At 37.5% G+C, this 22,549-nt stretch overlaps 3 protein-coding genes and 1 pseudogene across 3 annotated transcripts; 2 read left to right on the top strand and 2 right to left on the bottom strand.

The window, feature by feature from the left end:
- Positions 1–851: 851 nt before the first annotated feature.
- On the top strand, positions 852–4,335 carry LOC106407849 (annotated as a pseudogene).
- A 1,411-nt stretch (positions 4,336–5,746) lies between these two features.
- On the bottom strand, positions 5,747–7,237 carry LOC111207967 (BTB/POZ domain-containing protein At2g13690-like). The gene is made up of 3 exons (XM_048763979.1): positions 7,028–7,237; positions 6,002–6,558; positions 5,747–5,951 (listed from the first exon to the last, which is right to left on the bottom strand). The coding sequence occupies exons 1-3, from the start codon at positions 7,235–7,237 to the stop codon at positions 5,747–5,749; spliced, it is 972 nt and encodes a 323-aa protein (XP_048619936.1).
- A 205-nt stretch (positions 7,238–7,442) lies between these two features.
- Positions 7,443–11,098, top strand: LOC125590415. Its single transcript, XM_048763978.1, has 2 exons — positions 7,443–7,527; positions 8,766–11,098. Exons 1-2 carry the CDS (start codon positions 7,443–7,445, stop codon positions 11,096–11,098), a joined length of 2,418 nt encoding a protein of 805 aa, XP_048619935.1.
- A 1,998-nt stretch (positions 11,099–13,096) lies between these two features.
- LOC106407851 lies at positions 13,097–14,347 on the bottom strand. The gene has a single exon (XM_013848709.2). The coding sequence runs from the start codon at positions 14,345–14,347 to the stop codon at positions 13,097–13,099; it is 1,251 nt and encodes a 416-aa protein (XP_013704163.2).
- Positions 14,348–22,549: the final 8,202 nt, after the last annotated feature.

Genomic DNA, 22,549 nt, shown 5'->3' with positions numbered 1-22,549 from the left:
TTGATTATATTTACAATAGTAAAAATATTATAAAATAAAACTGAATTATTAATATAAAAAATCTAGTCACACTAAATAAACAACTTAATTATCTACGATTTACCACCGTTATTCATATTTTCCTTAACATTGACAAAATATTGGGTTATCAGATAGTAGACATGTCAAGATAGACCGCAGTCCGCGGGTTATGTCCAAGTAGCCCTCTAGCAGGGCGGGTCTGGACATATATATACAAACTGTAACCCGCACAGACCAAACTAAAACTGAATCCGCTGCAGGTTGGACTAGACGCGGATTTGCCCGCCTAACATTTGTGAAAGTAAGAATTTTGATGAAATATAAAAATTATGAATAACTTGAGACATGTGTTTTCTTAAATATTTTATTATCTATAACAAAAAAAAGTTTAAGATATTTAAAATAAAAATGAAGAAAAATAAGAAAAAAAACAAGCATAGACAAGACATCTGAAAAATCACATTTCATATTTGTACAACATAAATTAGGTTTTATGTTTCTTTTAGCAACTTTAGAGTCTAATTATTACAACAAACACAAAGAAGTGAATCTTGTAATCAAATATCTAAACACTTTTAACTTTCAATTGCTTTATATCAGCTGATATAGGCTTAGGATGATATTTGGTTTTTGTATCTCAATTCATTATATATTAATGAATTGGTTATTCTCAACCTTGTTAATTTTTAATCGCAAGTGTTAGATGATAACCAAAACCTAACATATTATATGTAAAATATATTTATTTATATCTCACATTTCTCTACAATTTTCTTATGGTTTCTTTTTTAAAATGAATGTTTTTCAATTTAATGCACTAATGTATATCATTTACAAAAAAAATTAATGAATTTTCTTTTATAACTCACATTCATTCTAAAATAACATTCATAGCATAAACTACATTAACATATTTTAAAATGACATTCATAACATGGAAGCTACTCAACATATTTTAAACTCGCGGATTGGCCCGCAAAACTGCTTAGCTAGGGTGGGCGGGCTTTGATGTATATGTACAAACCACAACTCGCAGCGGGCCGACCCGCGTAGTCCTCATGAAAGTTGAACCCCTACGGGTTGGGCTACTTGGATGCGGATTGTCCCGTCTGATGTCTCTATCTGAGAGAGGAAAAACATATAACTAAATAAATAAAATATTAATTCATTTTGAAAAACTAAAATCTTGAAAAAAATTGGGTTCATCTAATAAAGAGAGAAGACCAAAAATAGAGATGGAAATACTCATGTTTGACTCGTTGAGCAGAGAGGATGATACGGAATACCACCAACATTGAATCCATTTCCTTTCCAACATATGCCTATGTATGTGCTCCTGCATATGTACCAGAACAGACCTTTCAAACAATTCAAGTTGCAGAAAAAAAAATGGCTGAAGAAAACAGCACGGAAACTTCAATAATATGTTACGCGCCAAGCATGATCACCACCAATGGAGTTTGGCAAGGAGATAATCCTCTAGATTTCTCCCTGCCCCTCTTTGTTCTTCAGCTTACATTGGTCGTTGTTGTCACTCGATTTTTTGTCTTTGTACTCAAACCCTTTCGCCAACCTCGTGTTATCTCCGAGATCCTTGTGAGTAGGCCACACATTTGTTAGAATATCCCATTTCGGATGTGTAGATGATTTTTTTTTTTGGCTTCTTGCCAATCAGTCTTACAAGATTATCCTAAAACAATATCATTGATCTTAATTTTACAGGGAGGAATCGTGCTGGGGCCATCGGTGCTTGGGCGCTATGATAAATTCGCAAACACCATATTCCCACGAAGAAGTGTGATGGTCCTTGAAACAATGGCTAATGTTGGTTTACTTTACTTTTTGTTCCTAGTGGGTGTTGAGATGGACATTATGGTGGTACGCAAGACAGGGAAGCGAGCACTAACAATCGCACTTGGTGGTATGGTCTTACCATTCGTCATCGGTGCTGCTTTCTCTTTCTCAATGCAAAGATCAGAGGACCATTTGGGGCAAGGCACATACATACTCTTCCTTGGTGTAGCTCTCTCGGTAACAGCATTTCCGGTCCTTGCAAGGATTCTTGCTGAGCTCAAGCTCATCAATACCGAGATTGGTCGGATATCCATGTCTGCGGCCTTGGTAAATGACATGTTTGCTTGAATTCTCCTAGCTTTAGCAATCGCATTGGCAGAGAGTGAAAAATCTTCATTTGCCTCTCTTTGGGTCATGATCTCTAGTGCAGCTTTCATTGCCATTTGCGTCTTTGTTGTGAGACCAGGCATTTCTCGGATTATACGGAAAACCCCTGAAGGCGAGAACTTTAGTGAGTTCTACATTTGTCTCATCTTGACAGGAGTCATGATATGTGGTTTCATTACCGATTCAATTGGAACACATTCAGTCTTTGGTGCTTTTGTGTTTGGTCTTGTGATCCCCAATGGACCTCTTGGTCTTACCCTCATCGAGAAACTTGAAGATTTTGTCTCTGGACTTCTCTTACCTCTCTTCTTTGCCATAAGTGGTCTTAAAACTAATGTAGCTGCCATCCAAGGGCCTGCCACTTGGGTAACTCTCTTTCTTGTTATATTCCTCGCATGTACTGGAAAAGTCATCGGTACTGTCGTTGTTGCCTTTTTCCATGGAATGCCGGTTCGCGAAGGTATAACTCTTGGACTGCTATTAAACACTAAAGGTCTTGTTGAAATGATAGTCCTTAATGTTGGCAAAGATCAAAAGGTTTTAGATGATGAGACATTTGCTACAATGGTTCTTATAGCCTTAGTTATGACTGGAGTTATAACTCCTATTGTAACTGTCCTTTACAAACCAGTAAAACGTTCTGTTTCGTACAAGAGACGAACAATCCAACAAACAAAGCCAGACAGTGAGCTTCGAGTACTGGTATGCGTCCACACACCACGTAACGTTCCCACTATAATCAACCTTCTTGAAGCTTCACATCCTACAAAGAGATCTCCCATATGCATCTACGTTCTCCATCTTGTTGAGCTCACTGGTAGAGCATCTGCTATGCTGATTGTCCACAACACTCGGAAATCCGGAAAACCAGCACTTAACAGGACACAAGCTCAATCAGATCACATCATCAATGCCTTTGAGAACTATGAACAACATGCTGCCTTTGTTGCTGTTCAGGCCCTGACAGCTATTTCTCCTTATTCAACAATGCACGAAGATGTATGTAGCTTAGCAGAGAACAAACGTGTTTCCTTTATAATTATACCATTTCACAAACAACAAACGGTGGATGGAGGAATGGAAGCAACCAACCCAGCTTACCGTTTAGTTAACCAAAACCTTCTCGGAAACTCACCTTGTTCCGTTGGAATACTCGTTGACAGAGGACTAAATGGTGCCACAAGATTGACCTCAAACACTATCTCTCTCCAAGTTGCTGTTCTGTTTTTCGGTGGTCCAGACGATAGAGAAGCTTTAGCTTATGCTTGGAGAATGGCTGAACATCCATGGATTTCTTTAACCGTGTTACGCTTTATTCCTGATGAAGATGTAACAGATGCCGCTTCGACACGTGCAACCAACGAGACGAACAGAAATATGAATGTGGACATGAAGAAGCAAAGACAGCTTGATGATGAGTACGTCAATACCTTCAGAGCAGCAAATGCGGAGTACGAGACAATTGTTTATATCGACAAAGTGGTTAGCAATGGAGAAGAGACGGTTGCAGCTGTGAGATCAATGGATAGTTCTCATGATCTGTTTATAGTTGGAAGAAGAGAAGGAATGTTGTCTCCTCTCACCGCTGGTTTAACTGATTGGAGTGAATGTCCTGAGCTTGGTGCCATTGGAGATTTGCTTGCCTCTTCAGATTTTGCAGCCACTGTCTCGGTCCTTGTGGTTCAGCAGTATGTTGGGCCATGGGCCCAAGATGATGAAATGGATTTGCCTGATAGTCCGGTGCACTACCATGATCAACCAAATGCCATATATGGTCTAGAGGATCCAAGTTAGCCAACATAGATATTTTTTCGTATTTCTTGATCATTTTTATATTCTTTTATACCTAACAAATGTATTATAGTACAACTTTATTGGCTGACACCCTAAATTTGGGTGTTTACCGAAAACTGATTAATTTTAGGATCATTCCCTTCACAAGCGTGGAGCTCAATTGCCTTTCCTTACAGATATCGACTTCTTCTTTTTTAGATATCTATTATTAATCTTAGGTTTTTGTTATATTATTCTTTTCTATTTTGATCGTTTTCATTCATTTTCCCAAAATTTTGGTATAGTCTCATGTGTTTGTGTCTATTTCATGGTGTTTTTGATTTTTGTAGGTTTGTGTAATACCCGTATTTTTTAATAAAACTTAAACAAATACAAATTCTGAAATCTTCGTTTACTATTTCTCAAAATTCAACTCAAGAACATAAAATCTAATAGATAGAATAAAATATGAAAATATTGATAAAACATAAATCCTGAAGTTTGAAAAAGAAAGAGGTAAAAATGCCCAAAATCACCAATCGGATATAAATCACTCCTGCTCGTCAGTCTCACCAGAAATAGGAAAAGTGGGGTGACTAAGAATAACTCAGTGAGGTATGGGATGTTAAATCGAAAACAACTGACTCAGTACATAGCACTACAACCATCTAGGTCTAGCTCTAACATGAAACACGGTGTCTAGTACACCACACAAAACAATCAATGCGCTGTTAATTCGTAGCTACTCTCTGGTGAGACTGACGAGCAGGATATAAATCACTCCTGCTCGTCAGTTCACCAGAAATAGGAATAGAGCGGTGACTAAGAATAACTCAGTGAGGTATGGGATGTTAAATTGAAAACAACTGACTCAGTACATAGCACTACAACCATCTAGGTCTAGCTCTAACATGAAACACGGTGTCTAGTACACCACACAAAACAATCAATGCGCTGTTAATTCGTAGCTACTCTCTGCATCCCGCATTCCCCTCCGTGCGTACAAGAGTCCATCTGATGTTCAGATTGCTGAAGCTGTTTCTATTCGTAGGAGCAGTGATGATAGTTGGAATGATATTCCACTTCGTGAAACTAATAGTGGGAGATATAATGCAGAGTTTCTCAGCTTTTCTACCAACGGGATGGGCTCTGCTTCAGATCTCGTAAGTGGGAGAACACCGATGAAGGCTGTAGGAATGTGGGGTTCGGTCAAGACTTTAGTAAGAGGATATGAGTATATAATGGGGGTTGTGATCTTCATTCCAGCGACTGTTGTCGCGTGGTTCCCGTTCGTCTCTGAATTTCAGACCAGACTTCTTTTCAACCAAGCATTTAGCCTTGCTCTTCAGATCCAGCGTATTCTTGCTGGTGGTAAGAAGCAGAAATGAGATAATTGATTGGTTTTCTTAATCACTACTTTGCTTATTTTCCTCTTAAATCTCTTTCTGTATTGGTTTCCTAGATTCAATTGGTTTGTGTGTTTGTATCCCCTCTTTTATAAGTGAATGTAAATTATATTGTGAGAAACACATAACTGACAGAAGAAAGTAACCATACGACTAAACTAAGCTTCGATGAAACATCTGATACAAACAGAACAAAGTGGACAACATACAAGAGGAGATAAAAGTCATAGAAGCTAACACCCTAGCAGTGTCTCTCAACACTTTTGTTTCACCTACAAATAGAAGAAGAATCTACACCTCTAAGGAAAGACCTACGCCACCAAATCTGAAACGCTTTTCTGAAATTAGGACACTCAGTCCCATGCTTAGAGAACCACCTGAACCATTCGATGAACACTGGATACTGCTGCGTCAGTGGCAGTGTTAAAAGCGTATGCCCCATCCCTTCTTCCACTTCCCTCGCGTCTAATCCCTTCTTGCACCTTTGCAGCCACCCGAAATCTAGCAACATTGGCTTGAACCACATATCTACTAGCCCCGCTCTTGCTTCTCCTCCGCATTACACTCTCCCTTTCCCAATTGCAGTAAACATCAACCCTGTTACTATGCTTAATTCATACCTCACCATTGGCGACGCTTCCTCATGCATCTCCACTAGCTTTCTTTGCTTCCCCCATATCTCCACAAATTCTTCAGCTATTTCCCAGTCTATCATGATTTCCAACAGCCAAATTATGTTCTCCACTTCCCTTGATATACCTTCAATCAATGGCCTTCCGCTCTTGCTACTACGTCCCTCTTCGAACAGCTTAACAAGTGAATACACACAGTACTTGCCTGCTTTATATATGTCTTCCTTGTTGATCTCAGGCTGTTCTTTCTCGTACACTGAACTTTTGCAAAGAATACCTTTCACCAGAGATATTAGCTCGTTTCTAGGATTTGTATCACTGCAAGAGGTTATTGACCAAACCAGCTGCTTTGATAAGTTTTCCTGTGTGTTCTCTGTCTCGTTTGAATTAAACCTCGCTAAAATTTCTTCAGTTGCAGCATCATCCAAATTATAAAGTGCAAGAACTCTCCTCAATCTTTCCTCTTCGTCTTCAGTCCATGGAACAGCTTCAAGATATTTCAGATAGGACAAGCCGGCTCTAGAGACTTTGATTCCAGCCACTACCTGTTTGTGGTCAAGATGCTTTGTTAGCTCCACCAGGCACAACGATATGTTCATAGAAAAAAAAACTTTAGCAGTGGGCCTCCACACACACATCAAAGAGTCCCAAAAACATTCACCGAAATGGCAGTATGAAGTTAGAATCATGAGAGTAGTATATAACTAAAAGCCAGAGAATTAAGTGCCCAGTATCTCAACCCAGCAATAAAAAAAACTTATGTCAGCAATGTAGTCTACTACATCCTAACAAATTGTAGATTCCTTCAAATATATGCTTTTAGGAGCAATTTGAGGCTCAAGGGTTTAGCCAAAGATGTGTGAGGTTTGAATCCAAGGCGAAAATGCAGTGTTTTTCTACAGGCAAGCAAATGTAGATAACTAAGATAAGGCAGTTCAAGCAAATGTAATAACAGCAACAAAACCCATCAAACTCCAAGAGCCAAAAGGAAGAAGGAAGAACAGTTTTCCAAACCTCGAGTACATCAATGGCTCTGTAAACACCCATTTTCATGAGCTTCTTGATAATGCCATTACTTTCCTCAAACATGAGTTCCACAGTTTCCTTAAAAACGCCAAGATTCTCCACATCAGAGACTTCCATCCTGCATGTCAAACCTGGAGACTTCTGAGCAATCAAACCCGCGAACACATCCGAGTTAGCTGACAGAACCTCCGAGCTCATCTGCAGCCCCAAAAATCCACCGTTTCTGCCATTCAGACTCACCCTAGCGTCGTACCCCGGACCCGGATCTGAGACAGTTCTCTCGATCTAAGGTTCTCGGAAACTCTCTGAACGAAGATTTGGTAACGAATCTACAACCACTTCTTCTTCTTCTTCTTCATGAGTAGTCTCTTCTTGCATTGTGTTGATGGTGAGATCTGAATCTATGGGAGAAACCCGACCCGGAGATAAGATCCGACGAGGGTCGATTCGACCTATTAAAGCAGATTTAGAGCTCTGCGGTGAGCAAGGTACCGATTTGGGACCCGCTTTATCAACGTTTTCGGGTTTGGTCCTCTGATGCTGTTGCGGCTGGGTCTTGGCTTGAATGGAGAAATCACCTCTGGTGCCCCCCAAATGTGATAATCCAATCTCTATTATACACTCTAATAAACAGAAAAATAAATAATTTTTCTTTAATTCGGAAAATACGGAAATGACATAAAACCCTGGGAATAGTTGAAGTAATTACAAGTTGTACCAGGGTATAACCCATCCGCCCCGACCCAACTCGTTTGTATGGGCAAATCAATTGAACCGAATCGTCTAACCGTGTAACCATACTAACCAAACGAACCAATCCCTCAAAACCGAATCGTCCAACTCGTTTTAGCAAACCCTCTCAATGTATTTGGAGATCTAATTTGTGTCAATTTAAAACGAGTCATCACCTCTGGTGCCCCCAACAGCACAAAGCAGAATCTCCTATGGGCTCCATAATCGCCTATGCCCATTTTTCATTAAGTGGGCGTGAAATGACGGGAATGCCCTTGGAAAGTGGAAAAAAATTAAAAAAAAAAAGAAAAAGAAAATTCAAATTTGGGGGGCATTTCGGTCTGGGTTTGGTGTGGGTTTCGTTCTGGGTTTCATTAATTCAATTCAATTGAAACCAAATCAATTCAATTGGAATTCTGGAAAAAAAATTAAAATTAAAAGAAAATAAAATCCCGCAGCTCGAGGAGGAAAGCTCCTCTCCTCTACAGTTCCCACCCGAGAAGCTCGTTATTGTCTCTATTTCGCAGCTCCCTCACAGCAACTCTGTTGTCGATGTCAATAGCTACTCCGGCGACGCCGTCGGACCGCAACGTTTCCACCGGCTAGCATTCTTTCGGATAGGTCGTAATGAAGGTTAGTTATTCTCTCCTTAGCGAGCTGCAAGATAGAAATTTGATTTAGGGTTTGTAATTGAAAGTGTTGAAACAATATTGATTCTGGGATGATTTGGTTGATTTATATATGAAATTGTTATGCATTGGGGTGCGTGAATTGTCTTTATTGTGAGTAGCTTTGCACGGAGATCTCTCTGATCAATCAATCGTACATACATTTGAATTCTTATTTAAGCATTAAGCATTAATTTGTATAACTAGGTATAACAAGTAGAACTGATAATTGTTGTAGAGTAGGTAAAACTTGGTAAAACTGTTGACAAGTCGGTAGAATTAAGAACTACGGGTATAACTAAAACTTTTTTATTTTGTTCTTGCAGGATACAATGATGAATATGTGAGCGTCTATTTCAAATTCAAAGGGGATATCTCTTGTGTAACCTTGAAGACAACAGTGGAGGATATAAGTTTGGCAATGCTAGAAGAAAAGTTGTATAAAAAGCTTGCGTTGGATGAAAGTAAGGTAAAACTGGCATTGAAGTGCATGCCGATGGTGTATGGATCTGAAGAACAGCAAATTATTCGTGATGATGATTATCTGTTTGGTTTCCTAACAACCGTTGATAAAGACAACCGTAGATCTCTTTTGTTAGTGGAGGAGACGAGTAGATCAGATCAGTTAGAGAAGTTGTTGAGAGTGGGCATAAGTTCGTTTGGTATGAACTACGAAGTGTTGCAGGGAAATGATGATGTTTATGATGAAATTGGACTGAAGGCCATAACTCTGTATGTAGAAAATGGTCAAGCAAATCAACAGAAGGATCCGATAGATGCAGAGAATGATTTTATGGATACGGACACCGCAGCGGAGACAGACACTGCAGCAGAGACATACACTGCAGCAGAGACAGACACTGCAGCAGAGACAGACACCGCAGCTGAAATAGACACAGCAGCTGAAACGGACACAGCAGCTGAGACGGACACCGCAACTGAGACGAACACCGCATGTGAGACGGGTATGGCTGCAGATAAGTATGTTGAGCAGCCACCTATAAAAAAAGGTAGTCAGGTTATAGAGGCTTGGGAAGACGGTTTGGGTCTGTATAAGCTGCAGGAGTTTCCAAGTAAGAAAGCACTTCAAGAGGTGGTCGATAGAGCTGCATTTGGTGAATGCTTTCGTTATGTTATCAAAAAGTCTGACCGGAGACGATTGGTGTTAAAATGTTGTGAAGCAACTTGTAAGTGGAGTTTACGAGCTGCAAAGATTTCAGAGACTGAAATTTTTTCAGTTAGGAGGTACACGGGTGTGCATACATGCTCTTGGTCTAATCAAAGTAAAAGCAGCAACATCAAGAGGAAAGGCTCAGCAGAATTAGTTGCAACTTTTCTGAATGAGGAATATCCTGGAAAACTAAATACTCCTGTTCCGAGAGATATCATGGATCTTATAAAATTAAAACTTGGTGTAACAATATCCTACTCGACAGCCTTGAGAGGGAAAAATCTAGCTATTTCTGAGTTGCGTGGTGGTTCGGAAGAGAGCTACAAGATGCTATGTAGCTACTTGTATATGTTAGAGCATGTCAATCCGGGAACAAAAACAGGGGTGAAGTTGGATGAGGCAAATAAGTTCAAGTACCTCTTCGTAGCTCTGGGAGCTTGTATTGAAGGTTTTGCAGCCATGAGGAAGGTGATAGTTGTCGATGCCACATTTCTGAAGAATGGATATGGTGGTGTACTAGTATTTGCTAAAGCTCAAGATCCTAATCATCACCATTATCCGCTTGCGTTTGGTGTACTCGACGGTGAGAATAATGCTAGTTGGACATGGTTTTTCGAGATGCTCAAAACTGCTATACCAGACTCTTCTGAATTAGTATTTATGAGTGATAGAAACCAGAGCCTAATCGCGGCTGTAGCTAATGTGTTTCCACAATATCACCATGGCCATTGTATATGGCATTTGTCTCAGAATGTGAGAGGGCATGCTTGTAACACAACCAAAGCCGTAGTCGCATGGAGATTTATGGAGTTGGCTAGGTGTTACACGGTGGCTGAGTTCGAGTCTGCTTACGCATCTTTTAAGGTGAGATTTCCTCCAGCGTACAAGTATTTGGAGGAGCATACGGATAAACGCACATGGGCTCGGGTTTATTTCCCAGGTGTGAGATACAACTTGGACACTAGCAACAGTGTGGAGTCAATGAACAGCGTCTTTAGGGACGCCAGGAGGTATGCTTTAATACCATTGTTGGATACAATCATAAAAAAGTTTTCAGACTGGTTCAATGAACATCGGAAGGACTCTGTGGCTGGGTCGATTGATACCAAACTGGTTCCTCTTGTCGAGATTCACTTGCATAACCTATGGAGCACAGCTGAGAAAACACCAGTGCGTGAGCTTAATAGTTATGAGCTTGAGTACGAGGTAACCGACAATGAAAATGGGAAGAATTATGTTGTGAACTTGATAGAGAAGAGCTGTAGCTGCAAGGTGTATGATTATAAAAAGTATCCTTGTCTGCACGGACGTGCTGCTTACTTATATTTCCTTGAGGTTGAAGCTGCTCCTTGTCATCGACATGATGTCAAGATAGAGTATCATGAGTTGTGCTCGAAATATTACTGGACGGAACTTTGGGCATTGGTGTGTGAGAGTCTAGGGGAGTACCAATTGATAAAGGAGATGCCTCACTTGCTTGGTGTGTGAAAACTTTGTTTTATGATTTTTATGAAGTAGACAAACGATGTCTTTTGATGTTCAGAACTTTTAACTATGTTATGAAATCTTTGTTGTGGATGCTTTTACTTTTATTGTGTAGGTCGAGTGAGAGTCTAGGAGAGTACCAATTGATAAAGTCTAGGAAATTAGTTTAGGAGAGTACCAATATAATGTGTAGGAAATTAGTTTTTTAGATTAATGGTTGATGATGAAAGTCTAAACATAGAGTACCAATTGATAAACGTAAGAGTGTTTAGCATAACATAAGTTTGAACACATAAACTTACACAAGTCTTAACAAGAGTCCTCTCTCTTAACAAACAAAGACTTGTGTTAACCGAAATAAGAAAAATAGATAGGTAGGGAAGACAAAGTTTTTAGCACATGAACTCAGAACGTGCGAGGTCGAGAATCTCATGGACGGGAGGTCGAGGTAATGAGCCTCTTAAGCTTAGCAATCTCTTCAGCCAACTCTTTCACCTCCCCCCTTAGGCGCTCCACTTCTTGCTGAACACCAAAAGCCCATGGCTGATGAAAGTGCAACCCATCGTCTTGCACAGTTTCAACCAGAGTAGAAGTCAGTTTCACCATAACACAGTTTCACCATAACACAGTTTCAGCCATAGGATAACACAGTTTCACCCATAGATATCCAGAATATAACACAGTTTCACCCATAGATATCCAGAGTATAACACAGTTTCACCCATAGTATAAACTCAGTTTATCTCAGTTTCCCTTAGTTGGAGAAAAATTACCTCATAATTCTTGCAGGTGAAGTACCTACTCCCAGGCAAGGTATCGAAATCTGATTTCTACTTCGGAGTTGGAGAAACATTCGTCATTATTTCACCACCACATGGGCAACGGGTGGGAATTCCATATTGGGCATCGGCAACGAACCCTAACATGTCGTAGTCTTTCTTCAGCCTCTTCATCTCCTTCATCTCTTCATACGGATGAGTCATGTTCAGTAAAAGGGAAAGAGTAAAACCGTGAACCTTCAGAGAATATAGAAAGAGAATGGATAAAGAGAGAGTGTATGAATGGTGAGAGAGAGTTGAAATAGAGAGTGGTGGGAAAGTGAAAAAATGTCTGGGAAAAGATAGGAAAAGACGAGACCCAGATAAAAGAGCAGAGGGAATCTACTTTTTGACCAAAATAATTGGAAATTTTGGCTTTTTTCGTTTATGCCCGAAATTTTTTTTTATTCTCCCTCCGAAATATTTGCTCTTAGTTATACTGAAGTTTCTGGTTTTACCAATTTTCTTCATAGTTCTATTTTTCGTGATTTCAACATTTTTTAGTTTTACGTATAATTTTAATTTCTAAAGAAAGTTTTACTTGTCATTTTTCTGCATTACCATGAAAGCATAAATGATTAGTGCAATAACATATTTTAAATCATGAAAACTATAGAATACTTCTTTATAAGCTGATCTTATTAACAAAGTGCTCTTTGAAAGACTATATACGATGATATATTTTTCATGAAACAATGAGTTTTTTTTGTCATGAGGTTTGTAAATATTTGTTATCTTCACTAATGTATTTTGAGAAGCAGTATCTGCTATATAATTTTTGGTGACCGTGTTTCTGTATTAAGACTTATGTAGTTGGGATTTTTCGGATTATGCCGATTTCTATCATAGTTACACCTTCTTATAATAGTTTTCCGCGGTTTTCCAATATATCATTTAAACATAACTGCCAAAACGCTTAAACAGAGGTTGCAAAACAAACACTTAAACTTAGATAATACATGGTTAGATCGCTTAAACATAGAATTCTTCAAACTTTCAAACTTCCGAGTCTATACCACAAATACCAAAAGCAACATACCAAAAGCAACATACCAAAAGCCAAAACAACACAACATCAATAAAATTCAAACAAGAAGATCTAGTTTGATTCACTGGGATTACTACTACGCATTCCAAACAACAGCCAACTGAAACCGAAATTTTTCCTTGGTCGCCTTATGTTTTATGTTCTTTTACGTCGTTCACCAAAAGATGGATTCCTCTTATTCTCTTTTCTTCCCTTCCTCTTGAGGCGATCCGGAGGTATGATCTGAAGCTCTTTGATGTGATCTGGTACATTCAAATCACACCTGTCCGGCACAGAATAAATGGTCTTGTAATAAGCCAATGCCCAAAGTTCCGTCCAGTAATATTTCGAGCACAACTCATGATACTCTATCTTGACATCACGTCGACGACAAGGAGCAGCTTCAACCTCAAGGAAATATAAGTAAGCAGCAAGTCCGTGCAGACAAGGATACTTTTCATAATCATACACCTTGCAGCTACAGCTCTTCTCTATCAAGTTCACAACATAATTCTTCCCATTTTCAGTGTCGGTTACCTCGTACTCAAGCTCATAACTATTAAGCTCACGCACTGGTGTTTTCTCAGCTGTGCTCCCAGCTGTGCTCCATAGGTTATGCAAGTGAATCTCGACAAGAAGAACCAGTTTGGTATCAATCGACCCAGCCACAGAGTCCTTCCGATGTTCATTGAACCAGTCTGAAAACTTTTTGATGATTGTATCCAACAGTGGTATTAAAGCATACCTCCAGGCGTCCCTAAAGACGCTGTTCATTGACTCCACACTGTTGCTAGTGTCCAAGTTGTATCTCACACCTGGGAAATAAACCCGAGCCCATGTGCATTTATCCGTATGCTCCTCCAAATACTTGTACGCTGGAGGAAATCTCACCTTAAAAGATGCGTAAGCAGACTCGAACTCAGCCACCGTGTAACACCTAGCCAACTCCATAAATATCCATGCGACTACGGTTTTGGTTGTGTTACAAGCATGCCCTCTCACATTCTGAGACAAATGCCATATACAATGGCCATGGTGATATTGTGGAAACACATTAGCTACAGCCGCGATTAGGCTCTGGTTTCTATCACTCATAAATACTAATTTAGAAGAGTCTGGTATAGCAGTTTTGAGCATCTCGAAAAACCATGTCCAACTAGCATTATTCTCACCGTCGAGTACACCAAACGTAAGCGGATAATGGTGACGATTAGGATCTTGATCTTTAGCAAATACTAGTACACCACCATATCCATTCTTCAGAAATGTGGCATCGACAACTATCACCTTCCTCATGGCTGCAAAACCTTCAATACAAGCTCCCAGAGCTACGAAGAGGTACTTGAACTTATTTGCCTCATCCAACTTCACCCATGTTTTTGTTCCCGGATTGACATGCTCTAACATATATAAGTAGCTATATAGCATCTTGTAGCTCTCTTCCGAACCACCACGCAACTCAGAAATAGCTAGATTTTTCCCTCTCAAGGCTGTGGAGTAGGATATTGTTACACAAAGTTTTAATTTTATAATATCCATGATATCTTTCGGAACAGGAGTACTTAGTTTTCCAGGATATTCCTCATTCAAAAAAGTTGCAACTAAATCTGCGAAGCCTTTCCTCTTGATGTTGCTGCTTTTACTTTGATTCGACCGAGAGCATGTATGCACACCCGTGTACCTCCTAACTGAAAAAATTTCAGTCTCTGAAATCTTTGCAGCTCGTAAACTCCACTTACAGGTTGCTTCACAACATTTTAACACCAATCGTCTCCGGTCCGACTTTTTGATAACATAACAAAAGCATTCACCAAATGCAGCTCTATCGACCACCTCTTGAAGTGCTTTCTTACTTGGAAACTCCTGAAGCTTATACAGACCCAACCGTCTTCCCAAGCCTCTATAACCTGACTACCTTTTTTATAGGTGGCTGCTCAACATACTTATCCGCAGCCATACCCGTCTCACATGCGGTGTTCGTCTCTGTTGCGGTGTCCGTCTCAGTTGCTGTGTCCGTTTCAGCTGCTGTGTCCGTTTCAACTGTGGTGTATGTCTCTGCTGCAGTGTCTGTCTCTGCTGCAGTGTCTGTCTCTGCTGCAGTGTATAGCAGTGTATGTCTCTGCTGCAGTGTCTGTCTCCGCTGCGGTGTCCGTATCCATAAAATCATTCTCTGCATCTATCGGATCCTTCTGTTGATTTGCTTGACCATTTTCTACATACAGAGTTATGGCCTTCGGTCCGATTTCATCATAAACATCATCATTTCCCTGCAACACTTCGTAGTTCATACCAAACGAACATATGCCCACTCTCAACACCTTCTCTAACTGATCTGATCTACTCGTCTCCTCCACTAACAAAAGAGATCTACGGTTGTCTTTATCAACGGTTGTTAGGAAACCAAACAGATGATCATCATCACGAATAATTTGCTGTTCTTCAGATCCATACACCATCGGCATGCACTTCAATGCCAGTTTTACCTTACTTTCATCCAACGCAAGCTTTTTATACAACTTTTCTTCTAGCATTGCCAAACTTATATCCTCCACTGTTGTCTTCAAGGTTACACAAGAGATCTCCCCTTTGAATTTGAAATAGACGCTCACGTATTTCATCATTGTATCCTGCAAGAACAAAATAAAAAAGTTTTAGTTATACCTGTAGTTCTTAGTACTACCGACTTGTCAACAGTTTTACCAAGTTTTACCTACTCTACAACAATTATGAGTTCTACTTGTTATACCTGGTTATACAAAGTAATGCTTAATGCTTAAACAAGAACTCAAATGTATGTACGATTGATTGATCGGAGAGATCTCCGTGCAAAGCTACTCACAATTAAGACAATTCACGCACCCCAATGCATAACAATTTCATATATAAATCAACCAAATCATCCCAGAATCAATGTTGTTTCAACACTTTCAATTACAAACCCTAAATCAAATTTCTATCTTGCAGCTCGCTAAGGAGAGAATAACTAACTTGCATTACGACCCATCCGAAAGAATGCTAGCCGGTGGAAACGTTGCGGTCCGACGGCGTCGCCGGAGTAGCTATCAACATCGACAACAGAGTTGCTGTGAGGGAGCTGCGAACCAGAGACAATAACGAGCTTCTCGGGTGGGAGCTATAGAGGAGAGGAGCTTTCCTCCTCGAGCTGCGGGATTTTATTTTCTTTTAATTTTAAATTTTCTTTTTCCAGAAATCCAATTGAATTGATTCGGTTTCAATTGAATTGAATTAATGAAATCCAGACTGAAACCCACACCAAACCCAGACCGAAATCCCCCCCCCCCCAAATTCGAATTTTTTCCACCTTCCAAGGGTATTCACGTCATTTCACGCCCACTTAATGAAAAAAGGGCATAGGCGATTATAGAGCCCATATGAGATTCTGCTTTGTGCTGTTGGGGGCACCAGAGGTGATGACTCGCTTGAATGTGGTTACGAGATGAAATTGAGCGAACATCAGGACTCGCTGGCGGAACGGCGAAAGTAAAGTAAATTGATTGCTTTCTATTCTGTTTTTGTTTTTGTTTTTCTTTTATTTTTACTTTTCTTCTTTTTCATATTCGTCATGTGAAAATTCAGATGACGAGAAATCTTGTCGGTACAATTCCCTAGAACTTTTGTCATCAAAAATTTAAAAAGATGTGACTGGCAAAATGTTAGGTTTCATTTGTTGGGGTAAATGACATATTTTCATAGGAGTATTATATAGTAACAGTTCTACACAATTTTTCAACCTCGACCTAATTCTACATATTAAAATTATTAAAACCAATTTCTCCCCAATCCAAAAGATCAAAACTTGTATCTTCATAATATATTAAGTATGAACTAAAATCCACACAATCTGATTTAAATCGGTTTACTATTCAAAAATTTGAAACTTAACCAATGGCTTACCTAAATCGATACAATTTGATTTTAAAAATTTATCAAAGTCTGATTGGGAAGTTAGGTCGGGTTTGCATTTGGATCTCAGGTTGGCATGGGTTTTAAATTCAGTCCAAAACATACTAACTTGGTATCGTTTACGTTCAAACCATTTAAACCAAGTTAAACCTTCATTTATAGGGATATGAGTTTCGATCTAACTGACTGGGGAGAAATAAGTTTTAGTACTTCTAATATGTAGAACTAGGTCGAGGTTGAAAGATTGTATGGAACTGTTACTATATGATATTTCTGGTGTGGAAATATGTCGTTTACCCCATTTGTTGTTTTGCTAGGCACCCGACTTTTAACCTGAATCGAGTACCTCTCTCTCTCTCTCATGATCCGGTCCAAATAGATTGGTTTGGCTCAGTTTCGAATCTGAAAGACTTAGGGCCTGATTGGTTCAAACGCAGCGGCTACGGTTGTGGTTGTGAGAGTTTGCGGATGCGGGTGGTTGCGGTTTCTAGCGGTTTTAAGAGATTTGTAAGACTGGTTTTACGGTTATAAATTGGTGTGTTTGTGGGATATTTATGACTGGTTAACTACCAAATGCAGCAGCGGTTAAATAATAAATTAACAAAATTTACATTTTATATAATTATAAAAATATCAAAATAATAATATTATAATAAATATAAAAATTATATTTAGAAAGTTATAGTTTTAAATTTTTAAAAATTATAGAAAATATTTTTATTTAAAATTTTTATAATATTAATTAAAATATAATAGATATATTTTAGTATTCTTATAATTCCAATTTAAAATTTTTATTGAATATTTTATCTTTGTATTTATAATGTTTTTAAAAAAGAAAAAAAATTATCATCGTGCAACCGCAAACGCTAACTGGAACCAACTTTTGAATTTTTAAGGTTTAGAACGGTTTGAATCGGTTTAGAATGGTTTAGAGCAGTTTGAGTGATTGTTGCAATACGCCAACAACCGCTACCAACCGCAAAAACTGTGTTTGCGGGTGGTACCACCGAAACCAATCATACCCTTAACTGATGGATATAGATCACATAGTTATGAATATTCAGGTGTCGGGTCGGGTACGGTTTATACCTAGAACCTTTTGGATAACCGCATGAATCCAAAATTCCTATGTAAGTACACAAACAGTAGATATTTTTTTTTTTTTGCTTTTCAAATTTATAACCAGTGACTATATGTTAAATCTTGATGTTTTATGTGTAAATGGCAAAAACCATGAATTAAAATGATGAATTTGATACATTTTAGGTATCGGAACTGGTAATACACTACAAATACTGATAATATTGATAATAAAAGTGTTTACAAACGTGAGAGAGTTGAAAGAGGGTATCTCATCTCTCCCTGAACATTAGTGATCTAATCTCTAGATGACCTTTCTCTCATTCTCACTTCTCCTCATATACTCTTATTACTAGATTAGGTTAAAAGACACTTGAGATGAAGCCCATATAATCTAACCCATTAGTCTAATGGCCTCTCACACAAATGGGCCTCGTAACAGAATTTAAGTCTGCAACACCAAAGGAGACTGCACATTAAGGTTTCGAAAGGGGGGGGGGGGGGGTGGCACGAGGAAAAAGATGAATACAACTGCCATTTATTAAAAAAAAAAAAATTAAAAAGAAAAAATTGATCTTCAATTTCTCAAACTCAGGTTGCATTAAAGCATCTCCCAAAAAAATTCTCTATTTTATAGTTTGCAAACCTCTAAATTTGAAGTTTCAAGGTGTTCTTCTCCAAAAGCAAAACTTCAAACTCAACTTCAAAATTATTTATATTTTACATTATGGTCTTTATATTGTTATAATTAATATAAATCCATATAACTTTTATAAATAACTAGCATATATATAAAAATATTACAGTAATATTAATTAATAAATCTTACATTAAATATATAAAATTATAAATAGAATAAATAATTAAATATTAAACTAAAAGCAAAATACCACATTATTCCAAAAATTATTTTTGTAATGCTCCATCTTGGGTTACTCAAAATTTGTTTGGACAATATTTTATAGATTTTGGAGGTTTCGGAGTAAATTTATTATTAGTGTTTTTGGAATATTTAAATTTGTCTAATAATTATGTCTTCATGTATCATATTTAAAAAAAAGTATTAAGTTTCTTTTGTAATATTTTTGTGGTCTAATTATAGTCTTAAAATATTATAAATTATATTTTAAATTTTTTATTTAATTTTATGTGTAAATTTAGAATTTATAAAACAAATTTGAAATATTTATGAAAAAAAAAAAAATTAAGGATTAAAACGATAAATGAGAAAATACTTAAGAATCATAAACGTGATGTGTAACTAATTATAAGGATCAAAATGCAAATAAAAAGATGAAACTTCATATTTAAAGTTTTGAGTAGTGAAACTTCAAATTTGAAGTTTCATTCCTCATACTCTAAATTTGAAGTTTTAAATTTCTATTTTGGAGAGCAAAAAACTCTATATTTAAAGTTATAGAGTTTCTTTTGGAGATACTCTTAACTATGAAAGCGTTTGTGACCGCTCAGACACTTTAACTAATTGTATAGTGCGGTTAAAGTATGCACATATATTTTCATTTAATAAACAGTTAAACCAAACCGGATCGAAGTCAAAATCCTACCAAGTACTATTTAGATACAATTTCTCTATAACTGATAGACCCTGAACTGAACGGATCCTACACGGAACCGACTCAAATACCCGAAGTCGCAGGCTTAGTTTTGAACCTTCTTTTCCTATTTCCCCATAGAACATTCATAAACATTTGACCATGATTAGGTAGATATCCAATCCACACATAATTACAAACATAAACATAACTAGCTTTTGCCCGCTCGCCCGCGCGGGTGTATGTTCTATGTAATTATATGTTTTTCGTAGTTTTGAAAAAATCATGTTATTGTTTCATATGTTATTGAGTTCTAATATTGGTGTATCTTTTTTATTCGGTTTATTGTACATTTATAAACAATGAGGTTTTATTCTTCTTATATTGTATTTTTTTCTTTTGCTTGGTAAACTAAACATAAAGTGTATAAAATTAGAGCATGTAGTTGAGGTTAAATAGTATTATTAAATAAGAAAACATATAATTAAAAATATATTAAAATAAAAATATAGCATTACAAAGAAAAAAAAAGAAATTTGTAGTAATTATATTAAAAATTTGGAAAAGAAATTTTTTTTTCTTTTGTTTATATAGCGTTAAAAAGAAAAGAAATATCGATAGAAACTATAAAACTAATTGGAAAAGTAACTCCAAAATATGTATCGGTAGTAATTATATTAACAAAGCTTTATTATATGAATTGATTTGGGCCTTTTGGTTACGATACTAAAATTACTATCATCTGTAACACAAAAATTAGTGGACCTGAAGCACAAATCAAAGGCCATATAATTTTTTTTTCCGAAAAAAAAGCAGAAAATGATTGCCTGTAGTGACTTTTTATTTTCCCGTATAACATTGGTTTCTCCTACCGATCTCTTCGTCGGCGATGTCTGTTGTTCTGGTGAGATATTCTTAAACGCCTGTGATTTTTTCACTAAAAGGATTACAGAAGATAGATCTATTGATTACGCCTGAAGATCATGGCATATGAAGGTTTTTCCTGATCTACTGCTTTGTTTCGATTATTTGTGAATTTTCGTAGAATGATATGGTGTTGAAGCTATTGGGGAAGAGGTATATATAGCTTGTTAGGAAAGGTTGAAACAATCACGTATTAATAACTAAGATTTTGTTAGTTGTGAATTTTTAGTATTAAATAGCGAATATGCTATACAATTTTATTCCAAGAATGGTCTGTTTGTTAGTTGCTTATCGAATAAAGATTTTTAAATATTAGATTGTTTTATGTGATCTGCAAGAATATGAACAAATAAGGATTGTGGTTGTTGATTGATATCGAATTTTTAGAAGATTTCTTAAATATAGGAATATATTATGGAAGGTAATCATTTTGAGGTTAATAATAAATGTTTTACGTGATTTTCAAGATTAGAAATAAAAAAAAAACATTATTTGTTAGTTTATTGATATCGTATTTTCTTAAATATAAGAATAGATATCGTAAGGTAATTTTTATTTTGGAAAATAATAAATGAGTAGTTTTGATTTTGAATTATTAAATTTAATTTGAATAAATCATATTAAATAATCAAAATGTTGAGTTTTAATGTCAGTAGTATATGTTGGTAAATATTGTGAAAAACTTAGTGCTAAATACTATTTGTACTTCCCTTTTAATAGTTTAGATCCCTGTTCGAAAACGCGGCCGCCTAGCCGATTAGTCGTCCGACTAGGCGCTTGGCGGAATCCAACCGCCGCGATTTCAACCAAGTCGCTAGAATTAATCGGAAAACCGTTTAATCTAATAATACCTGATTAGGCGCTTGAAAATCGGATTAAAACCGCGTAACAATTAATCTTCTTTGACAAATATTGGGCTTTAAAACAAAAGCCCATTCGTCTGAGAGATTATGTGGCTTGGTACCTGTATTTATAAGGCACTTCAAGACTTCTCTCCCTTGTTATTAACCGATGTGGGACAAATACATGTGTTTTCTTTAAAAAAAATTTCAGCATCGCACTGATAAAAAATAAGAGGAAGATTCATTGCCGGAAAATCGAACCTGACACCTGTTAGAGTATCATATGCATCCCAAACCACTGGCCTATGATGCTTCGACATTTACTTATCACATATATTTGTATAAATACATTATAAATATATTAAATTGTATTAAAAACTAGGCCCCGATTAATCTCCGCTTAATCCCCGATTTTTTGGTAACTCGATAGGCCCGGGGTCACCGCCCGACTAGCGCCTAGCGTAGTTCCGAACAGGGGTTTAGATACATAAATTATATGCATATTAATTGTTTTCCTATTTCTCCCCTAGAACATTCATAACATTTGACCATGATTAGGTAGATATCCAATCCACACATAATTACAAACATAAACATAAAACATAAATTATAGAAATGTTCCACGGTCTGCGAACTAAACCAAGTGGACGCAGTAAAAAAAATGGCCATTAAAACGGAAATGAGCAAAGCATATGACAGGATGGAATGGTCGTTTATTGAAGCTGTCATGCGTAAGATGGGTTTTTCAGAGACATGGATCACCTGGATAATGCGATGCATTACGTCGGTGAAATATAAGGTACTCTTGAATGGACAGCCAAGAGGAGATATTGTTCCTGGTAGAGGCCTACGCTAAGGAGATCCTTTGTCTCCTTTCATTTTTATTCTATGCACGGAAGCGCTCGATAGCCTTCTCAATCATGCAGAGAGACAAGGGAAGATAACGGGGATGCGCGTCACACGCACGTGCCCTGCGGTATCCCACCTTCTCTTTGCTGATGATAGTCTTTTCTTCTGTAAGGCGGAGCCCCGTGAATGTAAAGAAGCAATGAAAGTAGTCAGGAAGTATGGTAAAGCATCAGGTCAATGTATCAACTTTGATAAATCGTCCCTACTCTTTGGTAAACGGATTAATGCAAATATTAGACAAGAGATTAAATATGCACTCGAAATACAAAACGAAGGAGGAATGGGAACTTACCAAGGTATCCCAGAAAACATAAGTGGTTCCAAGTGCAAACTTTTTGCATTTCTCAAGGATAAGTTGATGCATAGAGTGAATG

This window comes from Brassica napus, chromosome C7 (genome assembly GCF_020379485.1).
Source record: "Brassica napus cultivar Da-Ae chromosome C7, Da-Ae, whole genome shotgun sequence".
NCBI lineage: Eukaryota > Viridiplantae > Streptophyta > Magnoliopsida > Brassicales > Brassicaceae > Brassica > Brassica napus.
This window is presented reverse-complemented; position numbering and strand designations above follow the sequence as displayed.

What these genes read in the sequence shown, in the direction of transcription:
- LOC111207967 (XM_048763979.1), bottom strand. Translation starts at nt 7,237, where the DNA reads ATGAGCTCGGAGGTTCTGTCAGCTAACTCGGATGTGTTCGCGGGTTTG. An exon ending in GAGCCATTGATGTACTCGAG is followed by an intron (nt 6,559 to 7,027) that starts GTTTGGAAAACT and finishes GACCACAAACAG; the next exon opens with GTAGTGGCTGGAATCAAAGT. An exon ending in GAAGCGTCGCCAATGGTGAG is followed by an intron (nt 5,952 to 6,001) that starts GTATGAATTAAG and finishes CAATTGGGAAAG; the next exon opens with GGAGAGTGTAATGCGGAGGA.
- LOC125590415 (XM_048763978.1), top strand. Translation starts at nt 7,443, where the DNA reads ATGGGAGAAACCCGACCCGGAGATAAGATCCGACGAGGGTCGATTCGA. An exon ending in AGAGCTCTGCGGTGAGCAAG is followed by an intron (nt 7,528 to 8,765) that starts GTACCGATTTGG and finishes TTGTTCTTGCAG; the next exon opens with GATACAATGATGAATATGTG.
- LOC106407851 (XM_013848709.2), bottom strand. Translation starts at nt 14,347, where the DNA reads ATGTTAGAGCATGTCAATCCGGGAACAAAAACATGGGTGAAGTTGGAT.